This window comes from Sphaeramia orbicularis, chromosome 6 (assembly GCF_902148855.1).
Source record: "Sphaeramia orbicularis chromosome 6, fSphaOr1.1, whole genome shotgun sequence".
NCBI lineage: Eukaryota > Metazoa > Chordata > Actinopteri > Kurtiformes > Apogonidae > Sphaeramia > Sphaeramia orbicularis.
In genome coordinates this window covers 26,224,289-26,244,193 of record NC_043962.1, presented here as the reverse complement: position 1 = coordinate 26,244,193, position 19,905 = coordinate 26,224,289, and the positions used below count along the sequence as shown (strand labels likewise).

At 37.5% G+C, this 19,905-nt stretch overlaps 2 protein-coding genes across 2 annotated transcripts; one reads left to right on the top strand and one right to left on the bottom strand.

Moving 5' to 3' along the window:
* The first annotated feature begins 1 nt into the window (after position 1).
* Positions 2-8,472, top strand: terb1 (telomere repeat binding bouquet formation protein 1). Its single transcript, XM_030136724.1, has 21 exons — positions 2-563; positions 640-750; positions 936-1,067; positions 1,684-1,815; positions 2,025-2,085; positions 2,196-2,314; positions 2,607-2,735; positions 2,819-2,971; positions 3,065-3,196; positions 3,387-3,512; positions 4,288-4,424; positions 4,611-4,891; positions 4,972-5,018; positions 5,101-5,178; positions 5,309-5,542; positions 6,682-6,747; positions 6,849-6,890; positions 7,635-7,711; positions 7,854-7,865; positions 7,944-8,099; positions 8,175-8,472. Exons 1-21 carry the CDS (start codon positions 527-529, stop codon positions 8,205-8,207), a joined length of 2,295 nt encoding a protein of 764 aa, XP_029992584.1. The 5' UTR covers positions 2-526; the 3' UTR covers positions 8,208-8,472.
* A 2,427-nt stretch (positions 8,473-10,899) lies between these two features.
* On the bottom strand, positions 10,900-13,684 carry LOC115421496 (protein TsetseEP-like). The gene is made up of 2 exons (XM_030137410.1): positions 13,568-13,684; positions 10,900-12,671 (listed from the first exon to the last, which is right to left on the bottom strand). Exon 2 carries the CDS (start codon positions 12,662-12,664, stop codon positions 11,672-11,674), a length of 993 nt encoding a protein of 330 aa, XP_029993270.1. The 5' UTR covers positions 12,665-12,671; positions 13,568-13,684; the 3' UTR covers positions 10,900-11,671.
* Positions 13,685-19,905: the final 6,221 nt, after the last annotated feature.

Genomic DNA, 19,905 nt, shown 5'->3' with positions numbered 1-19,905 from the left:
TCTGCGTCTTAGGTGGCAGGATTACATTCAGTGAATTTGTTTGCAACCTCTCTTCCAGTTTTATATTTCCTTATAACAAGGATTTGAGGTCGTTTTTTATTGTATTTAGTGAGATTTTGTCGGTGCTATGGTGACACTAGTGATGGGTAATAGACGTGCCCCCCAGCCTAGGAATATAACCGCTACACCAGCCAAAATATTGACCATTGCTAGCTTTACCAAAAATATTCAGACTTAAGCGTCAAGATTTTTTTCAGGGAGCAGCTGGTATGAAGATAGTTGATTACATTAAATAACACAGGTGGCTGTCTTCTGGTTTGCTGGCTAGCTAATTTGGACTCAAGCGTGTATGCTAACTTTTAATTTCAGTATAGTTAAAAAAAAACAAAACAAAACTTCAAGTTAGTGTAAATTCGTTCATAAATGAGGTATGAATGTTACACTAGTAATATTTAAGTAACCAAACAACTTAAGAAGATGGAGTGACTTTTATTTATCTCTTAAATTACCTGAGCCAGTCACTGAAATGGAAGATACAACGGTTTGTGCCAACAGCCGTAATAGTAAGTGCTATTATTAACTCAGTATTCACGTTTTCAGCCTCTGTTTTGGTAGCTAATTTCATATTTATTGTTTCAGCCACAAAGACTGACCTCAGGTTGCTGCTCGAGTGTCTGAAGTTTCAGATGAAATGTCCTGAGCTGCAGAAACAAGCCCTTCTAGCCATTCACTCAGTCTGTGACAAAAGTGGTAATTGATAACCATTAGGAATGAGTCATACTACCTTCACTAATCACTGTCTACAGTTTGCAGTACCATCCAGTCTCCCCACTGGGTTTTTTAAACACTTGATCTAATATTTGGATTCAGCAATACAATATTAAGCATAACACCTTGACATGACATTTGTTCAGCATCAAACTTTCATTTTTCAGAGGATCATGTTGACCTGCTAAGAGAAATGGGAGGTGTGGCCTTTGTGTATAATCTCTCCAAATCCAGCATTGTGCATCCAGATGTTAAGGAGACAGCACTCTTTACTCTTGGCACAGTGGCAGAGGCCAATGGTAGGCATGTGTGTGTTTAATGTGTTGTAAGACCTAAGTCTATGACATATTGTACCCCTTTTCTTCAAATGAAGAAGTACAGCAGTAACCAAAATTATAGATACATTTAGGAGGATCCTCCCAACTAATCAAATCAAATTGTATTCATATGGCACCAAATCATAACAAAAGGTATCTCATGACACTTTACATTTAGAGCTGGTCAAAGACCAGACTCTTAACTATGCCACTCAAATGAGCTGCCAAGAATTACCATGCAGCCACAAATAGCCTGCATAATAAAAGGGGACCTACATCCATAGAATACATCCAGGCTCTTGATAAAAAACAAAGCTGGTGCCTGGCTCTTTCTTTAGTTATATGATTAAATAGTGGTTTCATTTGTCAAATTCATTTGATAGATAGGCCACTGGTCAAAAGCAGGAAGGTCGCATATCTGCAGCTGGTATTAGCAACAGCACAGCTTGTGATGAAATAGTCAATCTTGAAATGTGGGTCATATACAATCCTTGTGTTCGTGTGTTTGTTTTTTGTCTATAGTATCATGTGAATATGGAATTAACACAATATATTTGTAATGTAATAACTGATCATTGTCTTTTTGTCTATCTCGTAGTTTATTGCAAAAATTCGCTGTGCAGGAAGGAGACATTCATAGACCTTGTTGAGTGGTTGACAAAAGAAGACGTTCCACTGACAAAGAAGAGAGTTACTGTTTATTTTCTGACAGTGTTGGTTGCCAACAACAGTAAGATTAATGCTCTTTAACTGAAATGATGAATGAAAACCAGTATCTGCTATGTAATTTAAGTTTATGCTTGATACAATTTCACAAGATAATTTATTGAAAAGAACCAAATTGGAAAATGGAAAACACACGGCTGATATAAATTTCTGATTACCTAATGGATATGTTTTTGTTAATTAAAATATGTTACTTTATTTCTGCTGTTTTAGAATTAGGGCAGACACTTGCCCAAACCACTGGCTGCCTGGATATTCTCCTTGACCTTTTCAGGTAATTAAATACTCTGTAACCTCTTCTAGCCCTGCTACAGTTGTACCTGCTGTCAAATGTTATAAAAAAAAATACATTCCTGGTTTTGATATTATGTTTTCTTTTTTCAGAACCACTTTTCCCCTCTCTCCAGAGACTACGTTAAGGACACCTAATGCTACTCAAACATACAAACTCTGGTCATCTGTGTCTAGTGCTTTGTGTGGATGTGTCAACAATCCTCAGAATGGTACTGTCATCAATTCACATATTCCTTTTAATAAGCTGTTAATTTGTGAAACATTGATGCTCATGCCTTCATTCTTATGATTAGTACCACACTATTTGGTATATTAAATATATTTTACATTTTCACAATTTAAATGAAATGCTGTACAGAACAGCAGCAATGTTGAGGTACAAGAAATTCTATCGTAAAAGAGTTTGTTGTAAAAAAAAAAAAAAAACAAAACAGTATAAACACTATGTTGAGCAGAACAGAAAAGGTCTTTTTTCTCAGTAGCTTCTCCTTTGTTTACCAGAGGAAGGTCAGCGCATCTGTGTAGCAGCCTTTCCCATAATAAAAATCTGGCTTCAGCAGATTGCTTTGCCCCAGACTGAGATTTTTCAGTCCATATTCTTCTTCGTTGCAATGGTTGTTGCCAACAACTGTAAGTTTAAATGTAGAAATATATTTTTTATTTACAAAAAAGTCAAACTATTTAAACTATTCATGACTTGTTTGTTTTTGCAGCTTGTGTTCAAGAGAGCTTTTCTGCCTCAGGGGGATTGGAAGTTCTCACTCTCACACTGGTTCGCTTTGCCTCAGAGGCAGAGACAAGCTTGTTGGCTTGCCAGCTCTCTGTCTCTATATCCAAAACCCTGTCAGCTTGCATTACTGATAACTGTGGGTTTTGGTCTCACCCCCACACACACATATTAACAGATGATTAGAACAACTGAATTATCTCCTTCATTATTGGCTTTCTCTGCTTTGTAGCTGCTCTAGCTTCAGGCCTGGCTCAGTATGGGGTAGTTTATCACCTTTTGTCACTCCTGATGAATCCAAACTTAGACCCAGAGGACAAACTTTCTGCTTTACTCACCCTGGGGCACTGTACTGAGGCCTCTGGTAAGACTGCACACTATAGTGTACCATGTTTGTGACTGGCATCTGCTGTACGTATTGCTGTGGTTTGTAGTTTACATTTTAAGTCTCTCAACCAGTGCAACATCTTAACAAATTACTTGACAAGACATTGAAAATACAGTGTCAGTCAGGTATATAATCTAACCATTGTGCTTTTTCTTTTTGTTTTTAGAGGAGCACCAGAACCAGTTGGTGCAATGTGGTGGCCTACCCCTCATAATAACCTTTCTCACAGAGGATTCAAGTGAGGAAGTTAGGAAGTCGGCTACATTTATTTTACAGACCTGTAAACAGGCCAGTAAGTAGAACAGTTACTTACAGTATGTCATGTTGTGACTACTCGGTACAGATTCTGGTTTTACAATTGTATCTTTTTTTTTAAATTTTTATTTTATTTTATTTTATTTTATTTTTTTATATTTTTAACATATATTTATTGAAGGCTCTAATACCAAAATAAATAATGAGGTAATTTTTAACTATGACCAATACAAGATGTAGAGGAAATTAAGAAAGGCAACATGTAGAAAAAGGATTAGTATATGAATATATTTCATGAGCACCCATCTGGCTCTAAATGTTAAATGGGTGTTTTTACCTACAGTATTTAGGTTACTAAGCCACCACAACCAGCATATATCCTGTCTGAAAGTCTTGGTTGAGGGTGGTTCACTGTAACTGTAGACTCATAACAGTAGACTGGGGCTGAGTTGTTTGAAGCAATTTCTGTGCAAAATATGTGTGTTATTGCAGTGTTTGTACTCCATTTATCTTCTTTAATTATTTCACGTTTCTTTTATGTATTATTACATTTGTGTTCGTTATTTTACTTCTGACTAGTATATTTACTTTTGTAGATTCTTCCTACTTTTTGGAAAGCAGGTCTGGTGAATCCTTTAACATAAAAGATCTGTAGGAAAAACTGTAAATGCGTGGAAATGATAAAGCTGGTGATGTAGTTGTATACATACGTTCTGACTATTGGTGAATGCTTAAATGCACTCAATCAAAATGTTGGTTTAGTGTAGAATGGGTTGCTGAGCTAATGACACATTTCTATCTCATGTGTGTAGCAAGAGCATTGGGTCTGCCTGATTTGGTAATAAGACAGGGCAGTGTTGAAAATACTGACCCTGTTACAAACATGGAAGGCTTCAGGAGTTCAGCCAGAGAATTACTGTACAGAATTGACCTGCTAGAGACAAGTCAGGTAAAGTCCTGCCTCGCGTTCATACACATGGTCAGTTTCTAACAGCATGTAGCATTGTGACCCCTAATATGTACATGTTTACTTTTTTGGAAGCTGAAAATGAGCAAGAAATCACATACCTGCTCACTTTGACTTAAAGACATAGGCCAGTTGTCTCTACCTGAAGCCTCAACTCTCCTTTTACAGCAGAAGAGCAGAAAAACCATCTCCAATTCTTACAAACAGAGCAACACTCTTAATGTAGAAGCAGAGGAGAACAACATGGAACCTCTGATTGTCAGACGAGCAGCAAAGAAGCAGAACAAGAGTGAAATGAAAAACATAAGCTTTAGTTTAACTTGTCAGGAAGATAAGACTAAAGGAAATGAAGATGATGTGTGGTGTGTAATGCACAACGGTACTGGAGCTGAAACAGTTTCCCAAACACAGAGACTAGAGGGAGACAAAGAGTCATGTACAGCACAAAGGTTAGCAGTTTCTCAGCTACACAAGATATTACATGCCACTAAAACATTATATAATGCCTGTTTTGTTAACTTTTGTTTAGTAAGCTGTTTAAGACAACAGCAGCAGTGAAACAGAATGTACCAATAGGTAAGAGGCATGGCTTCATAGAAGTTGTTTTCTGTAGGTGTTTGGTTTGCACATGTTTTCAAGGGATATTTTTTGTGTATAGAGTTACACAACAGTGAAAGGAGTAAAGGTGGGAAGACATCAGAGGAGGAGCATACACTTTCTGACATCAGGTGTGCAGGTAGGAAAACATGAGCTTATCCTTTTAAACATATGTCATCTAATGTTTACTTATTTACTTATGACTGATTTTGTTGTCAGGTGAGTGTACACTGGACCTTTCGCCTACCCCTTTATGTTGTCACTTTTAGGTTGTGTGTTGACTTTTGAGGAGGTGAACAGTCGCACTTTTGCACCTCTTCAACGTACTTGCAGCCAAAGCTGTGACATCCATAAACTTCTGCAAGAGGCCACAGACAGGTTCAGAACTCATCACTGCAACCTCTTGATCAAACGACAGATCAAGGACAGCACTTTGGAGGTGGCAAACAAAACCTCTGAAAAAGTTCCAGCACAGTCAAAGAAAAACCTGATAAACTGGAGGGGTAAGAGGTTACAATATTTATATAACTTTACGCAGTTATCAAAAAACTTATTTAAAAAAAAAAAAGTCAATCCAACAGCTCTCATCCACCACATCACCAGAGGTGTCAAAAGTATTCCTATTCATTCCTCAGGTAGAAGTATAGATACTAGGGTTTCAACAGACTTGTGTAGCAGTTGAAGTATCAACTCGAGGTTTTTACACAAGTAAAAGTGTAAAAGTACTGGTTTCAAAACTACTTAAAGTATAAAAGTAAATGTGAGAGGAAAAAAATGCCATTAGGAGAAATGCTTAGGCCGCGCCACAGGGGCCTATAGTGCACTACCCCACCTCCCCAAAAAACATTTTTCTAAAGGCCGTAATGACTATAATGTAATACTAAAATGTTGAAATATTTGGGATGTACTAGGCTACCTGTTTCAGCCACATCTATGCCCATTGAAAATGAATGCATTTTAGTCCAATGCAAATGTATTAAAGAACCATATATGTGTACTACTGAGCATTACCGTGTGTTTCATGGAGCCGATGATATGATGACTAGCTGAATATAAGTATTGTAATGGTGCGAAAAGTCGGGTGGGATGGATCATGTACAAACCAATAGGGTATCATAACAGTATATGTTTATACTTCTCATCCAACCACAATCAAATTCACTCTATCCGGATGGCACGATTTATCTGGATTATTTATTTTTTTTATTTGGACGATGACAAGCTGGAATTAAAACAAGCTGAACTGAAATAGGAGTAACGAGACTATTTTTAGAATGTAAGGAGTAGAAAGTAAAGATAATTGTGTGAAAGTGTAAGGAGTAGATGTAAAAAGTTGGCTGAGAAATAATTACTCCAGTAAAGTATGGATAACCAAAATTTCTACTTAAGTAAGGTAACAAAGTATTTGTACTTCATTACTTGACACCTCTGCACATCACTGGGAGAGGCACCATGTTGTGAGCCCTACATTTAGTGATTTGTAAACAGATCTTTAATACATAGGGATCTCAAAATATTGTACAGAACACACAAACAATGCAGATGACACAAAGCAGCATGATGGAGAGGCACAGCTGACATGACACATAAGGTATAGCATAATTATTTATTAAATAAAATTTTGTTATTCTAATCGTTATAGACATTAGATTGACTCCTCTGCGCAGAGGGCCTCAAAAGGAGACACTCACCTCCGTAAGCAAAACTGGTACGTATAGAATAGAATCATGAAACAGAAAATACACATTTACTGTTGTCATTTTTATTTGTCATATTCAACAGCACTCATCTTGGCTTTACTTCTCTTAGGTCCAGGATTAACCCCACTGAAAAGGCCTCAAGCTTCTGAAGGTAGACATGAATATCCAATATGTATATTTGCAGTAGTTTAGTTGCAGTAGTTTACTTTGTGTGTAAATGTCATGACTTAGAGCCTGTGGTGGGAGCTGTCCTTTGCAGTGTTTCTTGGCAGCAAACTAACCAAAGAGCAGAAGGAATGTTGAGCTACTGCCAGTGTTTTCACAGTGCAGGCCAGAGCTGGTTGAGAGCAACACAGCTGTATTAAGCTATTTCACACTCTGTATAACATGCATTTGTGTGTGGGTGTGTGACAGAGAAAGTGTGTGCTACTTTTATAAGTCACAGAAGTGTTGGCAGTGTGGTTGCATGAGACACTGTTGTGAGGTGCAGTCCTTCTTTCTCCACTGTCATGCTATAATTTACTGTCTCTTTAACTGCTCGACCAATTCTGAGCATTTTACAATGCTCAGTGTGAGTAAAATAGTTTCCGCACTGCATATTTTAGTTTATTTTCAGTTTTTTTTCTATTTTCTGCTGGTTTTCTTTTACTCCCTCTTGACTTCTTCCTTCATCTGCCATTCTACTGCTCCTGTACTGCTGTTTGTTGGGAATTTGTATTTTTGTGATCAGTCTAATGAGATGTAGGGAAGGAGAAACTATCCATCTATGTTTGTATATTTCATCTGAGGGCTTTTGATATTTCTTTAAGTAGAATGAGACACTGACTTCCTGGCAGTCTGTCACACACAAACACAGACAACAACAGCAACCTGATTTATTTTACTTCAAATACAGACAGAAGACTAGAGAATAGAAGTGAACATCTTCCTCCAGAGGATACGTTGAGGACTAGCAGACCTCCCTGCTCCACTGTAAGAATTAAAAGAATGTCTGTCCTCTTTAAACGGCCTTCAATACACCTGTTGGACAAATTCCAGAGTTACACAGAGATGAAGTAACTTTAATATATTAACATTTTAAATAACAGGCCCCGTGTCATATCTTATTTCACAGATGGAACTACAGGTACAGATGCTGTCCAGTCCGTTTCCATGCACATGTAATCAGTCTCTTTTTTGTTATTCATCATATGATTATTTCTAGCGGAAGAAGAGAATTGACTTTTCTATCAAGGAGGAGCATTATCTACAGTGTGGGGTGAAGAAATATGGGCGGTCCTGGAATACCATCTTAAGGGCATACCCCTTTCAGCCTGGACACACCAATGTTGACCTTGCGAAGAAATACAAACGGCTGATGGAAAAAAGAGAAGCATTTGATTTCACATGAGATGTCAGATTCCTACTGAGTTAACACTCTCATTTTTGCTTCTAGAAAAATAAAGCACTGGATTCTGGTTTTGCCTAGTCCTGGTTCTGCTCCTTGGATCCTGGACCAGCTTAATAATAATAATAAATCGCCATCCCGGATCTGCCTTGAAGTTATTCAGTTTGAGTTTTCCTTCTAACGCAATTCAAAGTAACATATATTCTTTATACTATATTGTAGGATTATTTATATATTTGCTTTTGACTTTGTAAATTGTTTGCAACATTCATAAAAATAATTTCTGATGTAGTTTTTGCTCTTAGCTATTGTTATTTTTGCTCTATTGTTCTATATTAAACAAGGTTTCTCAGCACTTTAAGTTTGTACTTGAATCATTTCATACTGTATTTAATTTCTGAAATGCAGTACGGACCCTTCTATTATGTTACCACCTGTTTATTAATCACTACCACATTGCCCAGGATCACTGTTGGCAGGCATAATTGTACTTCTGTCAGACATGTATGATTTCAACAGCAATGTGCTCATGAATTATGGCAGTAAAAAACACCCAGCCCTAAACACTGTGGCAAGTTACCAATTTTTAATTCTGTAGCAGAAAAGACTTTTAGGTCAGATCAGATATACTGTGTTCTACTTTGGTTAGCTCTGGGCAAAACAACTGTAAACACTTAAAATTATTAAGGAATCCTAGTAAATGAAACCTAAATGTTTTTCTTTTGTTTTTTACATTCTTTGGTAGTACATGAAATACAGTGTTTACAGCCTTGAATCCCTGTTCAGTATACAGACAAAGTGAGTTGTAATGATTAGGGTTAAGATATTTGTCAAAGTTATACCAATTTTGAATGAGATGGTGCATTTCAAGTGAATCATGCAAATGTAATTCAAGTAGTGTCTTTGTGTGGAACTTTAATACAGTGATTAGCCTGACTGACTTTGATACGGTGGCACAAAAACAAACACCAGTGTCTGTTTTACCACAGTTTGGGGCCTTTCGACTGTCACAGAAAATCAACGGGGTCTCAAATGCAGGAGGTTTTATTTAGTGGGCTGGAACCTTCTGGTATGACAACAATCATAAGTAGTGGAAATTTGTGTTGCTTATCTGTTCTCTATGTGCATCAAGCAGCAGCTCAGTCTGCCATCTGAATGCATTACTTAAACCTAGCTGGACTGCGATCACTGCCTCTCCCACTCCACAGGGACTCATCACTGTATTGCCAAAAGCATGAGATTTACCCTTTTGCAATGTCTTGAGGCGTTGACTGTTTGACATAGGTGTGGCTGGACAAGACAAAATATGTAATGGGCCTTAATATGATTATATGATTACCATTCAACAACCCACATAGTCTGAAGTGCTCTTGAGCAAGCAATCTTAAATCTGCCTCTGCATGTGCTGCTGCTCATATTTAGAGAGAGGGAACTGGAGGATATTGCACTACAGTGGGCTTACAGTTGTGCTCATAAGTTTACATACCCTGACAGAATGCATATGGGACGGTCTTGGATGTTCCAACATGACAATGACCCAAAACACAAGGCCAAGTCCACCTGTCATTGGCAACAGCAGAAAAAAGTGAAGGTGAAGGAGTGGCCATCTCAGTCTCCTGACCTCAATGTTATTGAGCCACTTTGGGGAAGTCTCAAACATGCAGTTCATGGAAGAAATCCCAAAATCTTAAAGGAACTGAAGGTGTTTTGCCAACACAGGAAAAATTACTGAGCATTTTTTCCAGAGTCAAAATTATTTTCCTCAAAAAGAATAAATTTAACTCTATATTAAGTAAATTTGGCTCCATTTTGAGTTTGGAGTGCTCTACCCATCGAGTAACTTTAACTCTTTTTTTAGAGAGGGACCAAATGTTATCTGAGTAAAATTTTCTTCAATTTGAGTAAATTTTACTCAGGCAAATTTCCTGTGAAGAAGAATGGGCAGCTTTACCATTTGAGAAAATAATAACAAAAGACTTCAAGCTGTCATTGATGTTAAAGAGGCCAATTTTGATTAGGGTCATTTGGATAGTTTCTGTTGTCAGTATGATTTAAAAAGAGCAAACACATTTGTTTGATGATAAATGGCTTCACTCAACCAGTAGCCATGAGTGAAAGAAAAGTTTTTGTTATCATTCATATTCTCTGGAAAATGGCCAAAGAATCAGAAATTCTGCTAGGGTATGTAAACTTATGAGCACGACTGTATGTTCAGCATATTATCAAAAAAAGAATGCAGTACTACATTTCAGTGACATAGAAACCCCTGCTCATTGTGTGAACTAATATTTCTGTCAAACAGGCCAAGCTAACACTGCAGTTTTTTTCCAACGCTTCCTCGTTTGGCGGAAGTGGCTTCATACCATTATACTAACTACTACTGTATGTCAACTTGGGATAGCACTGCAGTGAGGATGGGGGGAATGTGGTGGGAGAGGCGTTCAAGGAGCAGCGTTCTCATGGACTGAAACCCAGTCACACTGAAGACTTTTGACCCAGGCCCCCCAGAAAACCCCCTTCCTCTGGAAAGAATGTGGCCTCAATGCTCGCTCCCCCTCCTCATCCATCCTCTCTCCCACGAGACTGTGAGAAGGCACTGACTCTGTTCTGCGCTCTGTGTTGACTGGAATTTTATTTCCATGTGTGCATTGATTCCAGCCTCACGATAGATTTTTTTCGATTAATTCAAACTGTCAATTTGATCTACTTGTCTTAAGTCTTCATTTATATTTATATACATCTTGTCAACACAAGAAAAACATTAGCGTGACCATAATGTGTAGAATATTTTTATTTCTCAAGCAAGCCACTACATCATGATTCAAAGTCCCCACTACACATTCTCTTTAAAGAAAATACAAAAAAGATGACAATCAGACCTATTCATTTAAATAGGTAAAAACACATTTTTTGAAAGACCAAAAATGAGTATGAAAAGGCACAAAGAATTGCTGGACCTTGGTCCCAGATATACAGAACATAGTGGTATGCTTATGTCATGTCCATCTTGCTCATTCATTGCTACAGTCCCTTGCCTGTCTTTAAACGTTTGAGCTGTACACTCATTTAGCCATCTAAAAACATGTTTACTTTTCCCTTTGAACATAACATAAAAATGAAAATATGTTAACACTTCCCTTCAATGTTTTTCTGCATAGGTTTGCAAAATAGGAATGAAACCATTTTCTTCAAGTACCTTCAAGAAATTGTTTGAAAAACTTGCATAGAGGAAGATCTCTGTTGTCCAACAATTTATTTAGATACGTACATATCCCCTCCACCAACTCACTGGCTGCAATAGATATTTATGTGTATCAATATTTGGTTTTATATGAAAAACTGACAACACCTCAGGTTGTCCAACAGCTCGACTGAGATAGAATGTATGTAAATAAAGAGAAAAAAGCTCTTTGTTATTATTAGGCCACGTAAGGCAAAAAAAAAAAAAAAAAAAATCATTGTCTGTGATTCTGTCAGAATTCAAGAAAATGTTTTGTTCCACAAAAATATCCATGCACCTATTTTATGAATAGTGGGCCATGGATTCACATCATGTCAGCTGAAGTGTTTACGTCTATGATGGAGGATTCATCTGGGATCTTAACATCACTATCAATGAGGTCAGAGACGAGGTCATTTCCTGTCAGATCTAACTGCTTTAAGAGTCCACTAACACTTTCTTCATTGACATCACTAACAAGCTGCTCCATGTTCTCTGTGGCCTCATTTGGATTTTCAACAGAGGGTTCCTCCTCTGGCACTACAGCGGAAATCACAGCCACCTCAGGACTTTCTTGGTGTTCCTCGACCTCTGGGCACTCATCTGCAGTGACTGGGACAGGGCTGGGGGGAGGTGACGGAGGATTGTCGATGGTTTGGGGAGTGGGTTCAGGGATACCCAGGTCAATTAAAGGGGCTGCAGAAAGCTCTGGTTCAGGGAGAGTCTCCTGGGTCAGCAGGTCTATCTCCGGTGCCGATGCCTCTACTGGGGCTGGTTCTGGCTCTGAGGGGGGGTCAGGAACTGTCACAGCCTCTACCTCTGGCTCTGGTTCAGGGACAGTTTCTGGGGCTGCTTCTGTGACCTCTTCAACAACAGGTTTGGCTTCTTCGACAGATTCTGGAGCAGGGGATTCGATGAGTGAGATCAGAGGTTCGGGTTGAGCTGGAGCAACTGGTTTGGGATCTTCAACAGGTTCTGGAGGAGAAGGTTTGCTGAGTGAGATCAGAGGTTCGGGCTGGGCTGGGGTGTCTTTTGCTGCAGGTTCTGGTTCTGGGGTTGAAGCGGCAGGAGCCTCTGGCTCTTTACACTCTGCTGTACATTCCTCTGCTGGTAGACAGGCCTGTAGTGTCACCGGCTCCCCCACCACCACCTCTGGTTTCTGCTCCACAGCCTGGGGGGCTGCTGCGGCCTCCTGGGTCTGTGTCACTTCAGAGTCCTCTGCTGGCTGCGTGCTCACGGGCTCTTCTGCAGCTGTCTGCTCAGTTACAGCACTTTCAGGCTTGTTTGCTGGAGTCCTCCTGCTGAACCTCGCTCCCATGGTGAAGCTGCACAGAAATGTAAAATTTTAACAACATCTGCATATATTTCAATACATAAAATCATTGGGTGAATTTGTGTAACTTTTAATTTTTGCAAAAATACATTTAAAAAATCTGCAATTGTTGCTAGATTTTTTTTTTCTTAATTAAATGTAATGTTCAAAATGTACAAACATTAAACAGTAGATGAGACATTTTCTTTATGCACTCAAAACTGCTTTAACTAGTTCATCCAAAATATTAACGTTTGGCCGTTTTGGTACATCATGTACTTTTCATGCTTCCCGGACAGCATGTTCTGCATACATTAAATCGCCTATTGTCCCACTAAGAGCGCATGGATAGCTGCAGTTTGCGTGTCTTCAGTGCAGGCTCATTTACATTAGGTTATTTTTCATTTATCTATTGTCCTGGTTGGACTGCAGAACTTTCAGCTCTTAATTTCCTGCGAATCCTGGACAAGTTTAGACGCGCACTGCAAACAATTAATAGAACACATTATCTCATGTCTGCAAGAAAAAGCAGGCTACAGTTAGTTGATTTGCTTTATTTCTCTAATTATCTTTCGTTATTCTGCAAAACCACACCTTCTAACAGCTGTAAACGGTTTTGTCAGAATCCAGGCTCCACATGTACCACATCTCATCCGCTTCATTTTTATTATAATCTGCAGTTTTGACAAGAAAACACGCCACTTATACTAATTACAACTACCAAAGCAAATCAAATTAGTTATTTGTGCTAATTAACCTTACAGTCCACAGTAAAACAGACAAAGAAACTCCGTGGACGACCCCGCCTCCCACTCGTGCTGCACAGTTAAAACTACACAAAAAACGTTTTACGGGGAAAAAAAACACAACCTGTCACAATGAAAGGCTAAAAAACATAATGTCACTAACCTTCTGAAGCTTGTGTGTGTAGTCAAAGTAGAAAAAGTTAGATATGATCGTGCGCTCTGGAGCTGGAGAAGTCCGCACGTCAAACTGGCTGAAGCGCGCACGGGCGGGACTGAGCTCTGCGGACACTGCGCTTAGTGCGCGCTCACGCAGTGCGCGCAGGTCGCGTGCACTGAGTGACAAATGGGAAATGGGAAAATAACATCCCGAACCGAGCTAGAGTGAGTTATGTTGTTTTTATATAAAGTCTAACAAACTGAAGTCAGAAAAGTAGCTGGATTTTTTTTTCTCAATTAAGAAAAAACATCTACTAAACTAAATTTTATATCCATACTTAACAAATTGGTGATTCCCATTATTTTCAACCAGATATATTGTAAATAAAACTGGCATTTTAAGTTAATGTCTTAAAAAACATAGAGTGATGAGGATGTAAAGCTGCAGAATAACATGTTAAACTAATAACACTGAAAATAAAGCATTTAAGTCAGTTTTCTTAAAAAAACACAGGAAGTCATCTGCAGATCAGCTGACCTCAGTTGAAAATTAAACTCCTGACACATATGTGGCGGTGAGTCTTTTTCAGTGTAGATCCAGGTGCCAGTGACACAAGTTTTATCCACAGAAGCTCACACCGATTCCATTTGATTTCCCTGAGGATAATGGAGTAAGTTTAAGATGGTTACATTTTAGCTGCAGTTTGTTTTTGTTTTAATTCAGTGACATGCTCTTTTCTGTTTGTTACATTTCTCTTACTAACTTTCACTTTTGTTTTTGTCATTTTCATTGTGTAGAGGGTTGTTTATGTCTAGGCTCCGCTTCTTTGGGATCTCAGTACTTCTCCTGCTCATCTTCATCCAGATAGTCTGTTCTGGAGTGTTCATCGACACAGATAAAACCCTCACCAGTCCATTTTACTCCTGTATTGTACACGGTGGACTTTCCTGCAATGGGTGGTACAGGAGCAGCTATGGTGTAGCTGAATCTGAGATAACAATGAACATCCTCAGAGCCGTGGTTACTGTGTGCTTCTACGTTCCAGTGGTGCTTGTGGCCTTTGCCCTGTTGTCCACACTGCTGGCTGCTTATGCCAAAGACAGAGCAGCATTCTGGTGTAGCATGACCTGCCAAGCTGCATCAAGCCTACTCATCCTGACTGCTGCCATCTTTTTGTTGCTACTCTATTGGTTTTATGTGACTTGGGAAACCATTAGCCCTTGGTTTTACTCATGTGTGGGTGTGCACCTTCAACTGGATATTACAACTGCACTGACCTGGCAGTCAGTAAAGAGACTCACATCTGACTGGGAATAGATAACAAGCTTTAAATCCAGCTCTACAGCAATGTGTGAAAAAGGAAAAAAAAACAACAACAACATATTCAACACACTGACAGATGGATGTATACATTTAACTTCTAATTCAGTTCATTTTATATTTTCTTGTGTTTTCGAGCAAACATTTGTTTTGAGGCTCGCAGATGACCTGACAAGGATTTATATTTGAGGTTTTTTTTTTCTTTGTTAGTGGAAGATGAAATAAATCATGTGACAAATGGTAGGGTCTTGCACAGACTGAATGTGAAAGTATGAAAAAGGGGAAGTGGACTTGCATTTTTCCCCCACCGCTTTTTAAATACTGTGTGTTTTGCAACTTTGTCTAATGCTTGTGTAAAAAAGTTACAGTATTTTGTGTTTTTTTTTTTGTATAAAAATTCATGTCTGCAAACCATGTAGTTTCAGTTCAGGCTCTGTGAAATTATTAAACACAGAACTACTGATTTTTTTTTTCTTCTTCAGTTACATAGTTAGATGATTATACTTTATATGTATATTGTACTACTGTCATCAAGTCTTTCTCACCTCTGATGGGTTCAACTCAACTGTCTGATGACACAAACTTCCAACCAATGTCTTCATCCTTTACATAGAGTGTTGCTTTCTGTTTGCGTAATCAAAAAATCTCTGTACATCTATATGTATGTATGTTTAAGTACTATTTGCTATGTCACAGTATGGCACTTGGAGTTATAAGAGAAAGAAGACACTGTCTAATTTAATGCCTCAACATTTATTAAACATATTGTCAGTGTTTTTGATTTTCCTTTTGCATTTCATCACTGACAGTTTTATCACATATCCTCATATTCAGTATTAGTATCAATATGTCGAGTCATCAAAAAATAAATGTATTTATTATTAGTTTAGAAACTGCTACATTTGTTATTCAGAAGTATTGACATGTATCTCCACTATACATGATACATAAGGTGTGAATATGAACCATCTGATCAAAATGGGGTTTAGAGGTGGCCATTAAAGAGTTTATACTGGAATTTACTTAATTTTTTTTTTTTTTTTGCTGTAAAAATCTTTTTCAGTGTACATCCAGGTGAGTTAGGTCATCAGTTTGGACCACTGTTTGTTCTTTAATACATCCCTTCAAAATAAATAATAAATCAAGGAATATATGCAAAAGAAAAGTTCATCATCAGGTGAAAAAGATTTCCCGCACCAGGCGAAAAGAATCATCGTCCTCTGCAGAGTAGGCTTGTATCTGTAACTGTTCATCTTTTTTGTCAGTTTCTGCATCCGCCATCACAGGACTATGATCCTGAACTCCTCCTGACCTCTGACCCTTAGATTCTGGATGCTGTGAGCTGCTGACGTACGGCACCGTTTCTACTTCTGTAATGTCCAAGTCTGTTTCTGACACATATGTTAGCTCATGTTCATCACTAATATCTGAAGACTCCTCGTCTAAAGTCTCGGTTGCTGGTTTTGAGGTCATCTTTGCAGTGGCAGAAATCTTCTTTCTCTTCAGTGTCTTTGCTTCATCCTTGTGCTCCACCTGTGTACAAAAACTCACACTTAGAAAGAACGTACAAAGCAACAGATCTGACCTCCATTATGGGGTAAATATTTTTATGTGTGTCAACTGTAAGTGAACAAAATAGCCTTTTGATAGAAGAATTGAAACTACCAGTGGTTTGGGACAGAAAAAGAAACAGACCATATTTAAGGAAACTTTTCATTACATGTGCATTAGTTCATTCGTATAATTCCATATAGCATGCATTTTTATTAACCTGGAATATCAATTGTGGAAACGTTTTCAAAACATTACTAAAAAGTCGAAAACAGCTCCACCTTTTGGTCAACCAGCAGAGCCACATCCTCACAGTTGGTCAGATAGGAAACAGCCGCATTCACCAGCTCCTTCTCGTTCATACAGTAAAAAACAGACCTGAAACACAGCGGTATGTATCTGTCAGTTACTGAGTTTAAACAAAAACTAAAACCGAGTCTCTAGTCTTGTTTTGTAAACTATCTACCTCGCTATTTTTGGTTTTCTCCTGCTCTTCAGTGGCTCATTTTCTTTCACTTTCTCCGCCTTCTTTGACATCCATGACGGCAGCGACCGCTGCTTTTCCGACATGACGGCTTCACGTAAACGCACCATCATAGTTTACAGCCATTGTGCTCTTTTATAGAGGGTTACACAGTCCATTATGGAGCACAAAAGGAAAAGTCTACGGAAAAAAATCAACTATTTCTACAACACATTCATTTGCAGCTCTTCTTTAGTTTTTATGGAAAATCGCAACCATCACGTTTTGGTTTATAGCGCCACCTACTGTACCGGAGGATATAGAATCAGGCAATGCAGATACAAACTGAAAAAAAAAAAAAAAAAAAAAATAATAATAATAATAATAATAATTAAAATTAAAATCTGAAACCACAAATAGATAAAAGAATAAACAAATAAATAAAAGTGTATAAATAAATAAATAAATGAATAAATAAATGTTTTCCCTAACTTGCTTGTTGATTGGTGCTGTAATGCTATGTGATTTTTAAGCTAGTTTTAGCCTTTAGTACCTCTTAGCAGCCAAATAACTTACAGTCTTAGAATCAGCATTAATAGGCTTCTACGCTGAGATTTCATTTGTGATTTAACCTAGTTTTTTGTTGCTATTTTCCCTCTGATGCCTCTTTATTGTAGTCAAAACAAGCCCCGAGTTGTATTTTATAACAATACACACACACACACACACACTAGAATAACCGATATTAAAAAGGAAGTGAATTTAGTATGAATGATTTGACAAATTTTTCTTAAAATGGAATACATTTGACTGAAATATCAGATTATTTTCACATTCTCAGTGTTTTAAAATCTTTTTATTTATATCACATCTAGATTTATTTCATTTACAACTACATTTATAGGAAATTACCAGAGATTTCCTAAAACAGGGGATTTAATTTAATGAAATAGTCACTAGTTGATAACATTAACCCTCCAGTATCTGGTTGCACCTTTTAGGCACACTTTTCACTTCATGTTAAAAAAAACTTCATATTATTTTTCACAATTTAAATAAGGTTAGAATTCAAAAGTTGTTCATTTTTGCATGATCTTTAAAATTCTGGCCACCAACTAAAATTTGCACATTATAAATAAAAGAAAATTACAAGACTAGCATCTGTCTCCCAAGTGTGCCTAAAATGCATTATTTCTTCCATTTGATATGTATGATTAGGGCTGACCTTGATTTAAAAAAAAAAAAAAAAAATCAAATTAGAGCAGAAAAATGAATCAATATATAATATTTAATAGTTTGATTTATAGGTGTGCCTTTTTGGCACACTTGGTGACAGATGCTAGTATTTTTGAACATTTGACCTAGTACCAAAAATAATAACGCAAATTAACCAATGTTGCTGTTAATCATTGACATATGCCAGGCTGCAAAAATCAAATAATATGTGATCCACTTTTTATGTAGTATATTGAAAAAAAATAATTTTTTGTGTTTTTTTGCATTTAAAAAAAAAAAAAGGTTTATTTACAATACAAACACGGCATTTAAAGGGTTAAAACATTTGACAGTTATTGAGTATTTGGTATTTTTATTTACGGCTCAAGTTGATGAAATAGAAAAAAAGTGTAAAAGAATTAAAAACAAACTGCATGAAAAATTTTTTTGATGTTATTCCACAAGTGTGCAAAAAAGGTACACTTGGTGCTTAGTAAGGGCCTTGCTGGAAAGGATACCGGAGGGTTAAATGATGATACAAAACCTATATCAACAAATGAATAGCTATATTGAATGTTAGTCAAATGTCTTCTTTACAGAAACTTCCCCACAATATTAGTATAATCCTGTATCATTTGCACCATATCCCTACAATATTCTCTAGAATGTTTCCTATTACAGCCATGAAATAATTATAACATCAATAATTGCTTGATGTCTTTTTCTTCTTAAGATCCTTTTCGTGTCAGTCCTGACCGACTCATGACTTCTAACCTTTTGTTCCATGTATATTCTTAGTAAGCAGTCAATGATAATCCATACTCATGGCAGGACCTTGTTTTCATTTCCTCTTTTCTCTCCTCCTTCTGTCCTTTTACCAACCTCTTTCATTTGCTGATGAAACAACCTTGTATCAGACTCACTTTCTGTCATTTTGTACTCAAAGCTGCTGTCTTTGACTCTGGCCTTTTAATTATGTCTCTAAAGCCCTTTCCTACTAGTACTTAGTCCTTGATTGGAAAGACCAGCTTGTATATTTGACTAAATTAAAGTGGCGAAAAAGGGAGGAAAAAAAAAAAAAATCTCATGTCCAAGAGCATGGTAACAGCCAGATGCACATGCAGTGTCATTTACCCTAAAGCTCTCAAGCCCAGTGCATTTTAGGAAAGACAAGTAATCAGAAAACTGAACCGGCATCAATGGCAAATATCTGTTATTATAATAAACACAATAGAGAACTGATGTGTGCTACTAGTGTTACCAACATCCAGTTAGTCATTTAGTGGCACAGTATTCTTTGAGGTATTCACTGCTAAAATAAAACTTCCCCTAGGCATGGAGGGCTTATCTGCACACACTAGAATGATCTGCATGGTTTTTACTGGTATGAGGGTCCAAATCTGCTCACTTACATAATTACACAATATCCATCTTTTATCTTCTAAACACTATCAGTGGCTTCATCATTTTCAGGGTTTTCTGTAAATGAGAACTGATTATATTTATTTACGCAACTCCAGCATTATCATCTCATCGTAGTAGTGTTTTTTTTTTCTGATTTACATTTTTTTTTTTTTTCTAAATCTTTGAAGAACCTAAAGTGGCATGGGACTCATCCTCCGCGAGGCTGTCTGCCACATCCACAGATCAGGCTGTGCTAAGAAGATTTCTGTTTGCTAATGGACTAAAGCTTGTCACTGCTTTTCTTGCCCTGTGAATTTGTGGGTCAAACACAACCAAAACGTCTCCTCAGACATACTGACATGAGAGCATCAGCACGGTAAATGAATGCTGA

What these genes read in the sequence shown, in the direction of transcription:
- LOC115421496 (XM_030137410.1), bottom strand. Translation starts at nt 12,664, where the DNA reads ATGGGAGCGAGGTTCAGCAGGAGGACTCCAGCAAACAAGCCTGAAAGT.
- terb1 (XM_030136724.1), top strand. Translation starts at nt 527, where the DNA reads ATGGAAGATACAACGGTTTGTGCCAACAGCCGTAATA. An exon ending in ACCTGCTAGAGACAAGTCAG is followed by an intron (nt 4,425 to 4,610) that starts GTAAAGTCCTGC and finishes CTCCTTTTACAG; the next exon opens with CAGAAGAGCAGAAAAACCAT. An exon ending in AGAAATACAAACGGCTGATG is followed by an intron (nt 8,100 to 8,174) that starts GAAAAAAGAGAA and finishes TTTTGCTTCTAG; the next exon opens with AAAAATAAAGCACTGGATTC.